We start from the raw sequence: 21,656 nt of genomic DNA on the forward strand, positions 1-21,656 counted from the left end.
TCAAACTTAATCCAGTAGAACATTCTTTAGATTAGTAATTATCAATATTTATCTATCACTAATAGACCTTAAAGACTGCTTTTCCCATCTGCTATTGCTTCTCACAGTAACAATGCTTAATAGAATTAATAAGAGGTAGAGGCACCATGATGCTGGGGACAGAGAAATACCCTTAGAGTTGAGAAGAGGTGGGTTCAACTGACATATGTGGGTCATGTGACCCTCGATGTTACTGGGGTAATTCTCTAAGACTACAAGTTACAGACTAGCTATTGATTGATCTTTTTTTTTAAAGAATTAAAAGAAAAACAACTAATTAGAAGACATTAATTATATCCTATTTCAACAGAGCTCATAATGAGATTTTAGGGGAAAATTACGTATTCTCATACTAATAGCAGATATTTATATAGGATTCAATGTTTTAAAAAAATTTTATATAAATTATTTCACTGATTCTCACAATTCAGTAAAGAAGAAGCTATAGTTGTAAGTATCCCCATTTTGTAGATGATGAAATTTCTGAAGTTCAGAGAGATTTGCTTGTGGTCATAGCCAGTGAGTGTCAAAAGTCAGATGGGAACCTGGCCTTCCTGACTCCTGATCCTCTGTATAATCTAAAATATGATTTTTTTGGAATATAAAAATATTGTTAAAATGTTTTCATTTTCCAAAAATATTGATGATATTACAACATGAAATTCTTTTTGTCAGTATCTTTTACCACTGCTTTAGCTTTCTTTCTTGTGTGTGTGTGTGTGTGTGTTCAGCTTCACCAAAGTTAGTATTAAATCTCAGTTGAAAAAAGAGAAATATTGTTTCTCTTTAAAAGTTACTTAAATATTAGATGTTTATTTTGTCATTAATTTTTTTTAAAAAATGCTTCAGGCATAATATTTCATAGCTTTAGCTATGATGTTTCCATCTCATTACTGTTTTTTTAAATACAAAAAAAAGATTATCAGGGAACAGGTATAATTTCAATTAAACCTTCTATCACATTCTATACCTTTGGCATATGATGTTATTTTCACACACAAAGAATACATTAAAAGGCAGGACACACTGGTAGTTTATGACCAAAGAATCTTTTTAGGTTTAAAATTCCAGTTCTAGTATCCAGGGCAGTAAAGGGTAATAAATAAAATCTTTTGGCATTAGGTACTGAAAAAGTAAGGTCAGAATGAACTTGAGAAAAGATGCAAGAAAGGAAACTGTGATTTAAGGAAGAATGTTCACCTCTAGCTCCTTTAAGCCATTTGAAAGTAGGATGTTAAATTGTTTAGTTGCAATAGTTCCTCTAGAAATTATAACAAATTAATCCAATAAATATGAAAAATTATCTATTGCACTGCAGAAGAAAAGACAGGATCACATTCAAAAATGGGAGGAGGTCAGCAAAAGACAAATAACAAGGCTAGAATGGTAGAATCATCTGTGTGAAATGTCCCAAAAGTAAAGGGATGACAGAATATCAAGGACAAGTGATATGCCAAATATTACTGAGAAATAAAGGCAAATGAAGACTAAAGAAAGGAAAAAATTGATTTTGTCAAGGTTTTATCAAGTTTTGCTGACTTTAATAAGTTTAATGTCAAGAAAGTCAGGAGTAAAGATATAATTAGCAGGGAGCTGAGCCAAAGGAAATAAAGATAAAGAAGCAATGAGTAACAGACAACACTTCCTAGAAGTTTAGTTTAAGTGGGAAAGTGGGAATCAACAATAGTTTATGGGGAGAGCAAGGTAAAGGGAAAGTTGTTTTGTTTGAAGAATATAGAGGAGAAAGTATAGGGGTAAATTGGAAATTATCAAGAACAAGGATGACATAATAAGGGCCCAAATGTGATAGGAAGGGATCAAGGGCACAAATGGAAAATTGCTCTTTGTAAAGATGAGAATTAACTGAGATTACATAGAAGATAGAAAAATATAGATAGGTTTAAAGGAGTAGAGAGGTAACAAGAAAATTTAAGTTAGATTATAATTATTACAGTTAGAATACTAACTATAACTAATAAGTATGTTATTATAGTATGATTAGTTGTAGTATATTAAGTTAGATGGTCTCAGTTATCTCAATAAAGAAAATGGAAATTGATGAGGGTGAGACATGAGTGTTAGAATTGGATTCTCAGAAAACAAAAGTGAAGTTTTGAAATAGTTTCTGGCAGGAACATCATTAAAGAGTTGATGAGATGTGTATAAAAAATACTATATTATGGGAAACAACCAGTTGAGATTAGATGGTATACATCTATAATGAATATACTCAGCATAGTTGTATGACTTGCTGTTAGCTTTTGACCACCAAAAAAATTGGCATGGAAGGGGATAATGGAGGACTTGTATAGGGTTGCATGTTAGGAGGAATAGTGGACAAAGGGGCAAAAGATTCAAGGGTACAGGGGAAATAATAACTAGATTGATTAAACAAGAATAGTTTAAGACTGGGTAAGGGAGAAGGTAAGGCTAGGACAGGGTTGATAGCTAGGTGAATTAGTCAAGAATTAAAGGTCCAAAGATCATGATGAGGTAGAAGAAAAAACATTAGGAAAGGTAGAGAGTCCTAATTTTATAGGAATTCCAGTTGTAATGTAAGAAATAGCTTTATTTTTCAAAGGGACATGAAATTTAGGCTTGAGGTTTCCTGATCTTTGAAACCACTAAATCTAAGAAACATACTTTCAACTTCTCTTTTAGGTTTTTGCAAGGCAAATGGGGTTAAGTGGCTTGCCCAAGGCCACACAGCTAGGTAATTATTAAATGTCTTAGGCCATATTTGAACTCAGGTACTCCTGACTCCAGGGCCGGTGCTCTATCCACTGTGCAACCTAGTTGCCTCCTCAACTTCTCTTTTACAGTAATAAGGTTTTCTTCCTAGAAATCAACACTCCTTATATGATAAGCCACAAAATATCTATCTTTAATCCACCAGACATCGTTTAGAAAAACAAGACATACAATTAATGCAAAATAGAAAAACACATGTCAAATTAGGGACTCCTTGTTAATGCATACATTGGTTTCTTAGTTTTTTTTTTGGTTGCTTCTTTGATTTGAAATGAAACTATATAAATTCTCATGGAAGCTATTATTGTAAAGTTCCAATCAGTTGTTTGGTAGTAATGATGGCCACTCCTGAGTTACATCCAGGTCTTCAGTAGATATGGTAATGGTGCTCAAAACAATTTTCTTGTTTAAATTGTATTCAACTGATTGAGGAGCCAAATTCATAGAGAATTTGAAGGATATGAAATAAAGTAAGAATTGAGTAAATGCTTGTTGATTGATTGACACTATGATATGCAAAATATGGAGATTCTTAGCAGGAATTATATTGGTACCAATCATGCTTTGTCAAAGATTTCATGGCATATTTAATTTTTTTAAAATGACATTACCTCTAGACCCTAACATACAAATGCATGAATACCAGTGCTTCAAGGATATACAAATAATTGGTGCGCTCACTCCCTCCACCAACAAAAACTCTTCACCTCATGAGGTGATCTTTATGAGTTATTGTGACCAGAAAGATGTACTACCTGGTGGCCAGTATTCTGGTGGTGAGAATATATGTGGTTTCATTTCAAGTCAAAGAAAAATAAATAAGCTAAGAGAACAATGTACACATTAACAATAACATGGGGAGATGATCAGCTTGATGGAAACAGTTCCTCTCTGCATTTTAGAGAACTAGGATAACTAGTATTAGATTGACTAGGGACAATGTCATCTCCATCCAGGGGAAGAAAAACAAAACATAACAAAACAAAAATAACTTTTCAGAATCTGAAGAAAACTTTATAAAAATTATCTCTTATGTATCTCTTTCCCTTAATTCTAATTACTCGTGCCAAAAATGACTAATCTGTAAACATGTTTATCAAAAATATGTATGGGGCAGCTTGGTGGTGCAGTGGATAGAACACTGGCCTTGGAGTCAGGAGTACCTGAGTTCAAATCTGACCTCAGACACTTAATAATTATCTAGCTTGTGGCCTTCGGCAAGCCACTTAACCCTATTGCCTTGCAACAAAACCTAAAAAAATGTGTATATACGTTAACCTGACTGTTCACTGCTGAGGGCAGAGGGATGGGAAAGGAGGATGGAAGTAAATTTTGTTATTTAAAAAATATACATATGCATATGGAGGAATGTTAATAAAATACAATAGTTGAACTTTTGGGAAAAAATAAAAAAAGAAAACTGTCAGTTATATTAAAAAAAACAACCAAAAAATAGTCCTAGGAACACATCAAATTTATTTCAGGGCTTGTGATTTCCTAAACATGTGTTCAATAGCAAAATGTTTGAGTTAGAGGCATTGTCCTCCTGTCATAGTACATAAGGAAGACTTAAGTTCAAATCTAACCTCGAACACTCCTAGCTATGTGACCTTGGGCAAGTCATTTCAGTTTCTTCAACTGTAAAATGGGGTTTACTATGAGGATTAGTGAGATAGCATTTGTAAAATACTTCGCACAGTGCCTAACAAATAGCAGGTGTTATATAAATGCAACCTATCATCACAATCATCATGTTTAAAATGTTCCAAAGTCTCAGTGTTCAAATAAACTCAATATTTATGTGAATAGTAAAGTAATGCAAATAAAAGCCTGGAGTGGGGGAGGTGAGGAGAGGAAAGAAGAGGGAGGAAGGAAAGGAGGGAGAGAAAGAGAAAAATAAGAAAGATAGAAAGATAGCAAGATAGATAGAAAGATCATTAGAAACAAAGATAGACTGATCAAAAGACATAGAAAGATACAAACAGTTCTGGGATTTCATTGGTAAAGGAAACTCCTAGGGAGGTAACTCCTTTTATCAAAGACTTTATCAACAAGGAACTACTCTCAAGGAGTTTACATTCTAATTGAGAAGACATTATAAATAAATAAATATATATATATGTATTTATTCATATATAAAAGAACATACATAATCGATGCAAAATGAATTAAGGTGATTTTGGAAGGGAGTCCACTAGCATCTGGGGGTGGTATAAGGAAAGATTATCTGATATATCTATCGTGTTCCACACAACATGTTGAGTTGTGGTATAGAACATACCTTGCTTGTACACAGCTCGTGCCTTCTCTGAGAATGTCCCTTCTAAGTCTCCAGGAATTTTTGAAAACTTTTGAGGGTTAGGAAAGCCTTGACCAGGAAGAGCTGCACTTTAAAAGCATTTGGGAATGATTCTGGAATTTCACACATACTTTTCAAATATAATGTCCTGCCTCCATGCCCTTGAATAAGTATTTCCCTATATCTGAAGAAGTCCTTTGTCATTTTTGCTTTGGAAAAAAAATCAAGCTTATTTTGTAGCACAGCTCAGATACTTCTCAGTGAACAAAGCTGTTCCAAACCCTCTGAGTCTCTAATCAGAATCAATTCAATCTTGAAACTACTGCTTATCCTGTCTATTTACCATTTGCTGACATAATTAATGCTTCCAGGAGAATATAAGTTCTTTATGGACAAGGGCTATTTTGTTTTTGTTTTTGTTTGTAATTCCAGAACCTAGAACAATGTCTTGCAAGCATTAAGTGTTAAATGAATATTTGCTAAATGAAATTGGAATGAAAACTCTTTTGAAATTTGGAAATAAGTCTAGGGTTTTTTTCTTTATCACTATTATTTCCTCTGCTTCTGTTACTTCTTCAACTATATATTTAATTCCTTATTCCCTTATTCTGTCAGAAAAAGCCAGGGTTGTACTATCACTCCAAATTGTAAACTTAAGACAAATAATAAAAATCTCAAGAGGAAAGTATTAGTCCTCTGATTTTTTAAAAAGAACTTGGCTAGATCCAAAGTCATGGAGGTTTACATAAATTATACCCTAAACTAGAGATTAAGAAAAATCCAAAAAGAAAAAGGGAAAAATCCATTGTTTTTAATCAATGTTATTTTCACATTTTAAATATCATTGGGAAAAAATCATTGTAATAGATTTGAACCTGTAATGGCCTTGACTATCTAGGGTCTTCATGACATCAGTCAGTTTATTTTGATGAAATAATCCTTTTTCCCACAATTGTTTATATATCTGAGGCCTATCTGTTCCACACTGCTTTTGCCACTTCAAAACATTTGTGTAAAGAACTATTAGAGGACAGTCATGATAAGTCAGCCATATGCCCTCCACGAAGCACAGCTGTGGTATCTGTGTGTGCTAGTCTATTAATAACATTAGATGTTGTTTACAAAAGAGACATTGTAATTTGTGTTGATTTCATTAGTCTTATCATATGGCTTGTTTTAGGGCCTTAAAAAGAGAACAGCTGGTTTTTAACAAGTATTCCTAATATCTAGGATCCAAAAATGTAGCTTCCCAATCTAAAACTTTGGTTAAGATTTATTTGGCTGTGATGGCTGACAAGTGAATTTAAAATGTGGTACAGATGACATGTGCAATATGTTGATAAAAATAATCTTATTTCTTCTCTGGCATCTCTTCCTACTGCCAACCAACCTAGTTCAGGTCCTAAATCATCTCTCACTAGGTTTATTGGGACAGCTTCCCAAGAGTTCTCCTAGCCTACAGTCTTTCTTTTCTTTAATCTAGCCTTTCATAGATAATACTAATAAACTTGCTAATGTATAGCTGTAAATACATCATCTCCTCTTCTCAAAAATCTTTAATAGGCAATCACTGGATACTGAATAAAGTGTAAAGTTTTCCAAGTCCTCCATAATCTGTCACTGGTCCATTTCTTCACCTGACTTAGCCTCATCTGTTCTACTTTATAGAAAAATGGAATCGATCCACATTCCCTGGATACTTCTTGTACTGTATTTATTCTTCTTGTTTCTGTCCTAGATCTAAAATTCTGTATATATATATATATATATATATATATATATATATATATATATATATATGTATGTATGTATTGATTCTTCCCTCTTCCTAAATTGATCTCCTATTTCTATATACATTAGAAGCAGCTAGGTAATACAGTGGGAAGTTTTAGATTTCAGGAAGACCTGAGTTTGAATTCTGCCTTAGATATTTACTAGCTATGTGACCCTGAGAAGTCACATAATCACTCTTATTCTCAGTTTCATCATCTATAAAATGGGAATAATAACAGTATCTACCTTAGAGACTGTATGAGGATCAAATGAGATAGGAAAGTGCTATTTAAATGTTAGGGATAATATTTTATCCTGTTATGCACTCATTCACATTAATTTGTATTATATTTATCTGTGTTAATGTTTTAACTACCTCTACTAGACTAGGAGCTATTGAGAGAAAGCACTTTATGTGATTTCAAAAAAATGAGTCTAAGGACCTAGAGCAGCAAGTACTTAATAAATGTTTGTCAAATGTTATAAATGTTCTTATGTGATATCTGTTAGTAAATTAATAATTTTGTTTAGACTTTTATAGAGATAGACATTGGAACTATAACTTCATTGGTATAAGGAATCCCAGTTAAGAAAACTCCTCCTATAAACACAGATTGTCACTTTCTCTACAAGTTAAAATCTTGAGTGTAGCTCATAACCAAAAGAAAATGGCCCTTGACAAAAAAGCTTTTCTCTTGAATTTCTTAGAATGAAACTATAGTAGCAGAGATAGAAAAGTAATAAATACTTCTGAAATCTGTCTTTGTTGGACCAACTTGATATTTCAAGACAATGAAACTTTGTGACTTTAAAATTTACTATATCTCTCAACTCTTTTCCTCATTTAAGTTAAATGTGTTCTCTTATTCCCAGGAGGATTGAGCTTCAGCCAACACTCATCTACACTCCTCTTCAATATCTGTTGCCATTTTGACTGAGTATCAGCTGTCTCACTGAATATCATATAGCAGCACAAGGAATTTATAAAGACTCCAGAAGTTTAGCTAAGTAAATCCAGACTAATGGAATTAGAACTTAGTACTTTACCTCCTTCCTTTCCTTTTGACTTGGGTGCCTTCCTATTGGCCTTCTGAATCTTCTTATGCTAGTTAAACAAATCGTCACAGTAAAAATCAAGGAGATTCCAAGGACAATGGAAAAACACATGGTGGTGATAAATATGCTGCCACACATTGCCATCAAAAACTTGTGCACTAGAAGTGGTATAAATGACATCATTTATGACACATGGGAGCAAAAAAAAGAGATAAGCTGGTCATGTAAAAAGAAGGAAAGGATAATATATGGACAGCTCATGGACTGTACTGCAAACCACAAATATTAAAAGACTCAGAAAAAGTACATTTTATAGATCCTCTATGGTACATTTGTAGGCCTCTATGGACAGAATTCTAGCTAAATGAGAGGGCAGAGATGAGTTGATATAAAACAGGGAAGAAAGTACTCTTAACAATGATACCAGAGATCAAGCAATCATCAATAAAAATCATTAAGGGATTACTATGTACCAAATATTATATTAAGTGATGGCAATAGATACTGAGAATAAAACATGCCCTTCTTCTAAGGTACTGAAATATTAAATAATTAACAATTAGACCACTTTCTTCAGTTTTCCTATTGTAACCACCTTAGTGTTATTAAGGCTCAATAAATTTAGTGTTAGTAAGAGTTAGTTAGGGTTAATAAGCCATTTATCTTATTCATTATTATTATGATGATTACAGATTATAGTAATAAGATACATACTAATATATGAAGCAAATTGTGCTTGCATTCCAATATAAAAGGATTTCAATGAAAATACTAAAATATTATTATAAACTTATTTCTAAGGCCTCTTTTAGCTCTGGAGTCCATGGTTATGTTATTTGAAAATTTGATATTAGAAGGTACAAAGTTTACTCCTTGGTTTTAAATGTATATTAAATAATAAATAAATTAATTAATTAGAATGTATAGAAATACTTTCTTTTATCTTCACAACAATTCCAGGAGTTTGATATTATTTTCTACAAATACAGATAAGAAAAATAAGGCAGAGGCTAAGTAAATTGCTAAGGGTCACAGTTCACAGAATTGTGAAGATATAAGTGTCTGGATTTGAACCGAGCTCTTCCTTACTTCTGTACTTTATCCACTCTACCATGTAGTTGCCTACAATTTTAGTAGAAATTATGACAAGATAAACTAACATGGAAGTATTAAGGAACCACTGAAGTTTAAAGAATGAGAAGTGATGTGATAAAACTTACTTTTTAGGAAAATACTTTTGGCATCTGAGTAGAAATTGTGTCAAGACAAAGTACCAAGGAGCCATTGAAGTTTAAAGAATAAAAGGTGACATGATCACATCTACTTTTTAGGAAAATACTTTTTGGTAGCTGAGTGGAGGATGGATTGGAATGGAGATAGATTTGAAAAAAGAATAAGATTAGAAGATTTTTGCAACAGTCCAATTGAGAGGATAAGGAGTGACAGTATGAATAGAAAAAGTGACATATACAATACATGCCATAAAGGGAAAAAAGGAAAAGATTTGACAACAGATTGATTATTTAGGGTAAATGGGAATGAGGAGTCAGGGATAACACCGCAGTTGAGAGAATGGGTAACTGGGATGGTGTTCTTGACAGTATTAAAGAAGCTGGGAAGCAGCATTTTTTTAGACATTTTGAGTTTGAGATGCTTATGTAACATCATGTTCAGGGATATCCAAAGGGCAGTTTGTGATATGGTACTATAAGTCAGAAGAGAAACTAAAGTTGAAGATATACAAATATTGAATATAAACATATATTAACTACATAGAGATGATAACTGCATCAATTGGAGCTGATGGGGGACAAGAGAAGATGTCAAAGGATAGAATTTTCATACTAATCTAAAACCATTTCTTAAGTGCTTACTATGTGTGTTAGATGTTCTATTAAACATTGGGTTACAAAGTAAGGCAAAAATGATCCCCTGCCCTTAAGGAGCTCAAATTCTAATGGAGGAGACAACTTATATACAACATTGTACATTATATATATATAATGAAAATTGAAGGGAAATATCAAAGGTAAGATGCTAGAAATAACCAGTGTTCTCCTGAATATAGGACCTGAGTTGAGTCTTGGGGAGCTCGGCAATAGAAGAGAGTTGGACAACTAGTTCAGGCATGGTAGAAACCATTTTAAAAGTAAAGATTTGGAAGCTAGAACATCATATGCGAATAATAGTTAGAAGGTCAGTGTGACTGGATTGCAGAGTATGAGGAGGAAAATTTGATCCTTGAGGAAACAGGAAGTCATTTGATTAAAGGTGGTAAGAACAGTGAGAACTATGCTGCAAAAAGATATCTTGAGCAGTTGGGTGGATATGTTTTGGAATGAAGAGACTTAAGATGGAGAGACCATGTAGCAGGCTATTGCAATAAGCATTAGATAAAGCAAGGTGAGTATTGTGTATGTGGATAGAAGGGGACATATGGAACAGAGGCTGTGAAGGTGAAATCAAGCCTTAGTGAGGAAAGTGAGTATAAGATAAGTGAAACATTGAGGATGATACCAAATTGACACAGCTGGGTACCTAGGAGGATGATACTCTCAGCAGTGTAGGAATGTTGAGAGGGAGTAGGGTTTAGGGGAAAAGGTAGTTTAATCTATTTTTTGACATGTTGAGTTTTAGATATCAAAGGGACACATCCAGTTTAAGATGTGTAACTGGCAGTTTGTGTCAGAAGACTGGTTGTTAGAAAGCAAATTTAGGAAATAGATTTGAGAATTATACAAAGATGATAATATAATCCTTGGAAATTGATGAGATCACCGAATGAGATAATATAGAGGGGAAAAGACTATGAGGATCCAGTATGGGAGATTAAGAAAGGACAGTCAGAAAGGTAGGAGAACCAAGAGGAAGTATTGTCACAAAAATCTAGAGAGGAGAGAATATCCAGGAAGCGTTCAAAGTTAAAAAAGATCAAAAGGTGAAGCCTGAGAAAAGAATATTCTGTTTGGGAATCCGTGGACAATTGGAAAGTTTAGTTTCACAGAAGTCATATAATAAGGTCAGAAGCCATATATCAGAAGGTTTAGAAGTAAGTAAATGATAGGATAGAAAGTAGTGATACCTGGTTAGATAGTTTGAGTTATAGCTAGGGGTATAGCTGGATCAAATAATTTTTTTCAGAATGGAGAGCAAAATTTATAGACAACAGAAGACTTAATAGATAGGAAGAGACAGAAAATTAAGGAGAGTAGAGAGGCTTCCAGAGAAGGTGACAATGAATGGAATAAAAATGGTGCATTTAGGAAGCATTGATTTTCTTTGTAAGAAAGGTCAACCCTTCATCCAAGATCTGAGGGAAAGAATAAATAGTAGGCCATAATATCTGAATAATGTGATAGAAGGAGAAGAAAAAAGAGATCTCTTAGCAATTGATCCCAGTTTTTCTGATGAAATATGAGGCAATGTCTTCATCTGAGAGGCTGTGTATAAAACAGTATAATGGGAGGCTTGAGAAGGATGAAACAGAATGGAATAGTTGCTGCAATGAGAAGAGCATACAATTGGTTAGGGAGGTGGGAAAGGATTGCTTTGCTTCATTGGGAGTCCATTTGAGATTATGTTACATAAAATTGTAGGGCAGCTAAGTGACACAGTGGCCTAAGCGGCAGATCTGGAGTCAGGAAGGCTCATCTTTTCTGAGTACAAATGTGACCTCAGACACTTATTACCTGTGTGACTGTACACAAATCATTTAGCTGTTTGCCTCTATTTCCTTAATTGTAAATAAACTGGAGAAGGAAATGGAAAAACACTCCAGGATCTTTGCCCAGAAAATCCCCCCAAAGGTCATGAAGAGTTAGACATGTGAAATGACTGGACAACAAAAATCTTGAGTAAATAAGAGAAGTCAAGACAGTTGCTAAATATATCTACAAGGTTATTATACACTGTCCTAAATAAAACTAATTAGGCATAATAACCCAGAGTAGTGAAGGTGGGAAGCATCTTATTGATTGATAGGAGTACATATTATAAAGTGAGGGATCCTAAGTACAGGGCATTCTTAGTAGGACCATGAATTCTCTCATCACTTTAGAGTGCTTCAACACAGAAACGATTCTCTAAGTGTGACCCAGGGGCTCTTGGGGTGCAGAGGTCCTTTTGTTGGTTCTTAGAGGTCAAAATGATTCTCATAATAATAATAATAAGATGTTTTGATTTCTAATAATGGTAAATGTCAGTAATAAATATCAAACAAAACATTTTTGGTGGAATCCTCCATAATTTTTAAGAGTGAAAGGGGGTCTGAGGCCAAAAAGTTTTAGAATGACTGTAATGCAGCTTGCAAAAAAGCTCAAACCTTTTTTCAGAATTCAGAGTATGATACAATGTAATACAATACAATAAATATTTATTAAGTGCCTACTAGGTAGTAGGTATTGCTCTAAGCCCTAGGGATAAAAACAAGAAAAAGGTAGTCCAGTCCCCGCTCTCAAGCTACTTATAACCTAATGAGAAAAGACAACACATGAAAGGAAGCTGAAAAGATGGAGGGAGGACTGGGGGTAAGGGTCAGAGGTACATGGCTGAAAAGAACTTTTGTTTTTAAAGTAGCTAAAGTTCTAGAGATTTTCTAATTTCTCATTTCAAGAAAGGCAACATTGTTGTTCTTCAGACATTTTGGGGAATTAGCCTTTTTAAACTTCCTCCAGCACTGATATTATTAGTTCATATACACCAAGATATGAAATTTATATATTTAAAGATGGATCTAGATATGATATATTTATTGAAAAGAGATATTAGAGAACACCTTAGATATTTCTACAAATCCTTCTAGAGCTCTGTCTAGACAAGTAAAATATTCATAACATTGCTAATATTAACAAAAATATTTCATATATTGCTTTGTAATTCACAAAATTCTTTCAAATGCATTTTCTCAAATGGCAAATATATATATTTAAATTATTTTTATTACTTTAAGAAAATTATGTTAAAAACATATTTCTAAAGGGATGGAAAATTGAATAGAAGATAAGGTTTGCCTTTCAAATATCTCATCCAACTTCTTTCATGAACCTTCTTTGAGGGCAGGGAGCAGCAAAATGGAGTGATGGGAAGAATGCTGAACCTAAACCTGGGTTCAAAATCAGTCTCTGCCATTCACACTCAGTGTGATTGGACAAGTCGTTTACGTCCTGTGAGTTATAGTTTTTTATAAATAATATCAGAGTCTTCAGTGATTCCTATCTATGCTCCCTTCTAGCTCTAAATCTATGTATTGATGTCAATACTCAGCTGATCATTACATCATTTTTCAAGCCCCATTTATCATTAAGCTTGGTATAATTTCAAAGTCTTGTGTGGAAGACACTTAATACCTTGCTAAAGAGAGCTATCAAGCCTGCAGTTTGTTTTGCTGAGTCAAAGACTTTGTTTAAAAAATCCAAGAACAATAGGTTTAACAGAATCTTATTAATTAAAGTTTTTTTTAGATATTAAAATAAATACTTAATAATGTCTTCTCAATCACTTTTTTGTGGTAATAATATTCTTTAGGATTTTTAATTCTCTTGACAACTTCCTCTTTGAAATAGCTTGGAAATCACTCCATGAATGCTTTTAAAACCATGCTGCTTTTGGTATAGATGTCTATATGTTTTTGGTCAAATCATCTACTCTTCTCAATATTATCTTCTAAAATGCTCAGGTGATGGCAAAATACTAACTCACAAAGTATCACAGGTACTGAGTAGTAGAGTATAAATGTATTGGTTGTATAATTGCTTCCTAAACAATTACATTGCTATTTAACTGTCAGATATCCAAAAATTGTCTCTCAGTACTTAATATGTCCAGTGCCTTTCAATTCAGTTCCTGAGAAAGTATTCATGGTACACATGATATACAGTCATGGGATACTAAAAAGTCTTTTTAATATCTTGGTCTTGAGCCACAGTTTTTAATGAAGTTTTTATTGTTCTCTCTTGGTTTCATCCTTCTTGTTGTTCATTTGTGTCTGAACCTTCATAATCTCATTTGAGATTTTCTTGGCAAAGTTACTGGAATGGTTTGCTATTTGTTTCTCTGAGTCATTTTATAAATGAATAAACTGAAGCAAAAAGAGAGTAAGAGATTTGTCCAAAGTCACACAGCAAGTAAATATCAGAAACGGGATCTTCCTGACTCTAGGGCTAGCACCTTATCCACTTATGTCCACTTAGAAGCCACTAGACAGCTCTTTTATTTTCCTCTATTCAGAGAACTTGTAAAGTGCCATTCCATTCATCCATAATTTCTTTGTGTTTCTGGTTAATTTCTTAGTGAGAACATCAAAATGGATGTAGTTCAGTTTATGAATTTGTAAAAGAATTTGTCTATTGTTGGAAAAGATTGCATATTAAAAATGTCAATGACTAAGTGCTTTTAGACAGAATAAAAGCTGTGAGGTTCTTGGTATCCCATTCCATCTTTAATGCCTTTTCATCATGTCATGGTGGGAGTTTAATGTCTATTTCCAGCATTACCTGTTCCCCTAAATTTATCATCTGGTAGTTCTTCTGACAATGAGTCTCTCCATACTTAGCTAGACAGGTCCTAAGACAGCTGGCAAACACTTCTAACCTTTAATCAAAGTCTTTCCAACTTGTTAGGACCTGCCAGGGCTTGCATTCCACTGATTTAGCCTTCAAGAACACAGCATCAGGTCCACCCTATGGGGAGGTATACTAGTAATACTTTTAGGAAGGGCTTAATAAACTAAAAACACGTATTCAGGTTGAATTTCTGAAGAAAAAAAAAGATTAACTAAAATATTTACCCTTCAAAATAAAAAAAAATAAACCTACTATAACCATGAAATGCTGCTTTTAATTAAGTGTGACTTACTAGGATCCTCTGACCCATGTAAGACAATAATGTATTTTCATGTCTAAGACAAATGAGTTTCTAAAATAATACTCACATGAATAGTCCCTGCTCCTTAAAATCTTGAGAATATATAGAAATCATTTTAAAATAACCTTTCTTTAGTATTTCTCATTAGAGATTTCTTTTTCTGCCAAAATGAAACTTTAAAATAACGTTTCTGCTTCACAAAGGGGAAGAGAATAAACATTTATAAAGCACCTATTATGTGACAAGCCCTAGCGAACTTTACAAATATTAATACATTTGATTCTTGTGACATCCCTTACAGGTAGGTGCTATTATCATTCCCATTTTATAGGTGAGGAAACTGAGGCAAATAGGTAAAGTGACTTGCTCAGAGTCACACAACTAATAAGTGTCTGAGGCTAAATTTAAATCCAAACTCTATGTGTGCTCACATTTTAAAGTAAGTTTAATTTTTTAACACCAATCATACTATGGTTTGAAATGGTAATTTCATTTCATGCTTGTGACATTTGAATGCACAAAATAAAAGAAAGTAAGTGAGCCAACTAGTCAGTGAAAAGAATTGTGTTAATTTTCATTGTGTAAGGTGATATTGCTTTCCCAAGCACATACTATGCAGTTTCTTCAATGCTTGGAAAAAATTCAAAGGAAGGTGCTTCATACCAGGTGCCTTCTTGCTGAGTTGTCAACAATATTCTTTCCCAAGAGCTGAATATACTAGATGCAAGGACTATCAGAAAAACAGATTTTGTTCCCCATTCTTTATACAAGCTGGAACCTTTCATAAGTGGTTCCATTAGGGAAAAAGACTCAAAACCTGGTGAAGCAATGAAGCTAATAAATTACAAAACAGGATAATAATAAACTCCCAAATTTGTCCAAAATAAGGACTTTAGGAGTTTGAGAAAGGGTTAAAAATCTTGTAGGTCATAACTGTCAAGGAAGGTCTCCTCTAAGCTAAATTCTGAAGCTTCCATCATACTTGAATAGGTGCAGAGAATTCTAGAAAGGGGAAATCATAAAACTTTGGAATCAAGAATGACCATGAAATATGTGGGAGACATTGAAGATCCAGTCTGTTTTGAATGGAAGATTTGTACTGAGACTTATATGATCAGTTTGTTGATTATTTTTAAGAAAAGCTGAGTTGATATTTTACCTGCAAAGTAGAATAACCATTTAGAGCATAGAAGTACACTAATAAAATTAGTGTTTAGAGAGAAGGATTTGGCAATAGAATCATTGCTCATATGGACATTTTAAGAAAAAATCCATCTTGGTCCCACAGAATGATGGTACAAGTGAAATAAGTAGAACCAAGAAAATAAAATACATTCTGATTATAACAGCATTAAGCAGAAAGAAAATAAAATGAAATCTCATTTAATTATAATTTTCAATTTCAGTTTCAATTTGACTTCAGAGAAGAGATGAGGAAATGTCCTGCATTTTCTTTATTTGAAAGGTTTGGATCTAAGGGTATAGAATGTTGTAAGATCCTTTCACTCCAGATCTAATCCTTTTTTTAATGGAAGCACAGTTTTTGACCCTTATGCCAACCAGCTTGTCCTCATAAGGATGAATTCTACTTTTGCAACATCCACACCAAATGTGTTTGACTAATGCACAGCATGGTGAGACCATTATGGTTCTAGATCTTTACTATTTCTCTTTTTTTAAGTCCCATCTAAACTAGCAGGTTATTTTGAAGTCACATAATAATACTGACTCTTACTAACAAGTGATATGTCAGCGGCTTGGAGTTAAGAAGGCTTGAGTTTGAAACTTTCCCAAGAACTAATTGTAAGTGTAAATCATTTAACTTAGTATCAGTTTCGTATCTGTAAAATGGGAATGATAGTCTCTCCTCCTTCAGAGTTGTTATAAAGATCAAATGAGAGAGTGCATGTAAAATTCTTTATAAAATTTTCAAGTGCTATACAAATTTGAGCCATTATTAGAGTTGTTTTAAGTTGTCATTCAATTAACCATCCCTCTCCATTACTATCTTCTTGATAACATGAACTGCTGTAAATCCAGTTCTCTTCCATCACTCTACAGCAAGGACAGTTGGTTGATATAGTGTAGAATGCTGGACTTTGCAAACTTTAAAGTTCTCTATTCTTTAGCATATTTTGTTGTTCAGTTTGACTCTTTCAAGACCTTATTAGGGTTTTTCTTGACAAAGATACTGGAGTATTTGACATTTGCTTCTCCAGCTCATTTTATAGAGAAGGAAACTGAGACAAATAGGTTTAAGAGATTTGTCCAGGGTCACTCAGCTAATAAGAGTCTAGGACCAAATTTGAACTCAGGAAGAAGAGTCTTTCTCACTTCAGATCTGTCATGCTATCCACCGTGTCACCTATTTATCTATCTAGCTTTATTACTATTACTTATTTAATGGTTATGCTTTCTTTTTTAAAATGTCAGACATGAAAAGAGAAAATAAGGTTGAAATATGCACTGATACAAAGACATTTCCTGGATTGTTAGAATAATATTAATAATAGATATTTATAGAGCTTTTTAAAGGTTATAAAATGCTTGGTATATCCTAATTCATTTGAGCTTCACAATAACCTTGTGAGATAAACTCAACAGATTTTATTATTTCCATTTATTTGCCCATGGTTACCCAATTAGTTAGCGTAAAAGGGGATAGTGAACACAGCTCTTTCTGAGCCCATATTCATCATCTTAGGCACTACGTGCACTACCTCTTCACCTCTGATCTTAACAGTTGTCACTTTCACAGAATGATAGATTCCTATAGCTGAAAGGAAACTACCAGTACTACGGATTTCACTACTTTGCTCTATCAATTCACACAGAAGTGGGATACATTTAATAGCTTTCATTGAGTATTGCATTTATCTTTTTTTCTAAAATGTCTGCATCTTCTATATTCTATCTGGAAAAGTACAAAAGATGGTAGAATGAGTAATTTCTCATTGTTCTAATATAATTTGCCTAAAATACATTTGTAGAATTTTTGGTCCACTATACCACCAGGAATATTGAAGCCTAAGTATCATCTTGTTCCCTCTCTTTTGCCAAATTAGTTAATTTGATCTTGAGTGATTCTTCAAAATGCCTCTCCCATTCATTCTTCTTGTCACTCTCCCAGTCCAGAATCTTATCAATAAATTTTTTCAAAGAATCCTATTGTTTCTTTTGTCCATGTGTCCATCAAATATGCCCTATTCTTTCTATTACTATGGTATCTTTTTATGTCCAGAACCTCATTACATGACTCCTGGATTATTGCAGTCGTCTCTGAATTGAACTTTCTGATATTACAGCTGTCTATATCAGTCTGCAATCTTGTTCCTAATGTAAAGGGAGGCATGGACCAGGAAGCTAAATTATGTCAATGATGCTAAGTATGAAAAAAGTTATGGCAACCAAGCCAAACTATGAGTAAGAACTGAAGCTATGGATTAGCAGAAGGAATCCTAGTTTTGAATTCACAAGATCTGGATGCAAATTCTAGCTGGGCTGCTTACTACCTGTATGACTGAGCAAGTCACCATTGCTCTCTGACCCTATTTCCTCTTCCATTTCTACTATGGATAAAACTGTATCACTTGGTTGAAAGAACCAGATATTTTGACTTAAAGAAAAAACTTGTAAAGAAGAATGGGCCCTGAATTCAGGAGGACCTGAGTTAAAATCTGACCTCAGACTCTTCATAATGATTTAACTGTGTGACCTTGGGCAAGTCACTTAACCCCATTGCCTTGCCATAAAACAAAGCAAAACAAAAAAAAAGATTGTGAGTGGGAATATTAACATTTTTAAATACTTTAGAGAATATCATTCTTCAAAGGAAAGAACAAGGAATAATGAGGATTTATAAGGAGGTAGATTATCTATATAAGAAAGAATTTTCTAAAAATTAGAACTGCCTGAATTGGAATGAATTATCTAAAGGAGAAGAGAAATTTTGATGACTGGAAGACTGGTTGACCACATTATAGGATATTGTAAAAGGAATGTTTATTAGATGATTCTTATGACCCTCAAGATTCATAATAATGATACCAGTGTGATATAAGATAACTGTGTTGTAAAAAGAATAATTAAATGATCTGAAATATGTTACTAGGGCAGAAAAGTTCACTGGTTCATTTTAGAAAACTTTTTCAATGTAAATTTAAACAAAAATAGCTTATAGAACCTAAAAAAGGTTAATCCTCAGTCAAATCCTCAGGAGGCAGACAAGGCATTTCAGGAAGCAGTATTCTATATTTGATTACTGTTAATTGGCATTTCAATTACTTTTGTTAAAAGTAACTTTGACTTTTGTTTTAAAATTAGACATCAATTTATCTTAAAGGAATATGGTAAAGGGAAATATTCTTTAAAAAACTCTATGGTATTTTTTTAAAAAAAGATTTTACCCCACAATTGATGAAAGAAAAAACATGGTGAATCACCCAGGTGCTTTGGGTACTGCAAACTAGACAATCCCGTTCATTTCTTTTGCTCAGTTGTCTGAAAGGTGAATAGATATAGCTATGTTTATAACCACTGTAACTTTTAAATGTAAATAATAGTTTATTTTTATCTAGTCAGAATGTAAAATGATTGAGTGCCATAGTGATAGGAACCATGTAAAATTCAAACTGAAATTTAAGTCATTATTTTCAAATTATTTTGTAAAGTAACAAATTTCTTATTTTTTAAAAATCAGTAATTTAAAAAATTGAAAGTTAAAGGTGCTTGGGGAACATGATATAGAAGGGTATACATGCACATATGTACAAACATCTTGATATATTCACATGTGTATTTTTTATCCATCCATTCATGCATCATTTTGTGGACTAAATGAATAACTGTCAAATATCAACTCACTACCAAATATTTCATGTCATTTATGACTTTAGTCACATTTCATAATTTAGATTTATTCTTCAAAAAGATTCTACACTCAAGTTATCTCTCGTGATTACACACTTATTCATGAACAGCATTAACAGAGAGGTGACACAAGAGCTATAATAAACCCAGAAAGTAAACTCATGTTTGATTTAATCTTTTGCTGAAGGCAGATAATGTATGTGCCCATTTGTCTTCAGTGATGCAGATGCTACTGACTCTGGATCATTGTTTACTAATAATTATTACCTTCATCAGAATTTCATTCTGACTTATATTCCATAATAATATATATCTAGAAGAACAATATCAGAGAGTAATACTCAGGGTTATTTGCTATAAATGCTTTTCATCAGAGATCTCTTTTTCAGACCTTAATGGGGTTTACAAATGTTCACTGTACCATGAATTACTACTGATGACTAGAAACATAATGCCCCCAAATCCTCACCTGGCAGTCTCTCGCCATTCGGCATCCTCACCTTCACGCCAACAAATCTCATCAAGCTCTGTGAAAAGGTCATGAGGAATGTGTTCCTCGTCATCATCCTCCGTTCCAAGAATAAACTGTACCCTCTGCGATGGGGTGTCTGGAAAGCCGGAGATATGAAGAGATATTACCATGACTTCAAGCTTAGCACATTCTCAGTCACCTCCCCCCCACCAGCCGGCCAGTGTGTGCTCAGGAAATTCAAACTAATTTTAGTATTTTCCTAAGCCAAGCATAATTAGAAGGGTAAATCTGCTATAACACATACATATATAATGCTTCCAAAGACAAGTATAAAGATTCCTTTTAGGTTATCTGAAACACTGCTCCCAGTCCATTAGCCTGGCCAAATACATGTTTATGAGAAAATCAAGAATGCACACAATCAATTCTGCTTTCCATAATTATTAGGAAATGTATATCACACACACACACACACACACACACACACACACACACACACACACCAAACTTATCTAGGTATTTTTATATATACATACATACATACACTCTTTTTGGAAAACTTTCCATCAATATGAATCAGCAATTGGTCTCTTTCAATATTTAATACCAATGCTTTCCTGATACAGGCATACCCATAGGGTTCAATCCCAAATCTCTTCTCTTATCTCTCTAAACTTTTTCTTTCTGGGATATCTTTCACAAAAAGTTACCACTTCTAATTAGTCTTCACTTCTAAATCTGTGTATCCAGCCCCAATCTCTCTCCCAAGACTCACACCTATATTTCTGGCTGATGTATATCCTTACCTGAATATCATATCAAATAAAAATATTCAGAATTTAAATCATTGTTACCACCTCCCTCCAAGCAAAATAAAATAAATCCATCTTCCTTCTGACTTCCTATTTTTATCGACGGGTACTGTCATTCTTTTTGTTACTCCTGCTAAAAAAGCATTAGGTCCTCTTGGTTTACTTACTATTCCTTAGTTCTCAGAATCTAATCAACTAACAAATAAATTTTCATTAATTAATTGAGTGCTGGGCACTGTGTTAGGCTTCTGGAAAAGAAGACTAACATCTCACACCATGTACCAAGGTACAGTCAAACTGGATGGATGATTTAGACAAAAAAGGGGACACCATAAGGAAATCTATGGAGATGGGAAGAATTCATGATCAAACAAGAAACAGAGAGTATTACAAAATGTAAAATAGATAATTTTGATTATGTTAAATTAAAATTTTTTTGCACAAAAAAACACAATGCAACCAAAATTAAAAGGAAAGCAGAAAAACTGGGAAATGATCCTTACAGCAAATGACTCCGATAAGCACTTCATTTCTGAAATTTATAGAGAACTGAGTCAAATTTATGAATACAAGCCATATTCTAACCAAAAAGTATCTATTCATTCTGTCTCTCCCATGTCTCTTGTATTCATACTGTCTTTTCTGCTTTCACTGCTACCACACAGATTTAAGTTCACATTAGCTCTTATATGGGCAATAGAAATTGATTTCCCCACTTTTTGTT

The 21,656-nt window shown here is 33.5% G+C and overlaps 1 protein-coding gene across 3 annotated transcripts in view; it reads right to left on the reverse strand.

The window, feature by feature from the left end:
• SLC4A10 (solute carrier family 4 member 10) overlaps positions 1-21,656 on the reverse strand; it is a 377,012-nt gene that overhangs the window by 133,865 nt on the left and 221,491 nt on the right. For all 3 annotated transcript variants that reach the window (XM_074215846.1, XM_074215845.1, XM_074215847.1), the window contains exon 4: positions 20,118-20,256. In XM_074215846.1, the coding sequence (XP_074071947.1) occupies positions 20,118-20,256 (139 nt within the window). The remainder of the gene's footprint in view (positions 1-20,117; positions 20,257-21,656) is intronic.

This window comes from Macrotis lagotis, chromosome 1, assembly GCF_037893015.1.
Source record: "Macrotis lagotis isolate mMagLag1 chromosome 1, bilby.v1.9.chrom.fasta, whole genome shotgun sequence".
NCBI classification, from domain to species: Eukaryota; Metazoa; Chordata; class Mammalia; order Peramelemorphia; family Peramelidae; genus Macrotis; species Macrotis lagotis.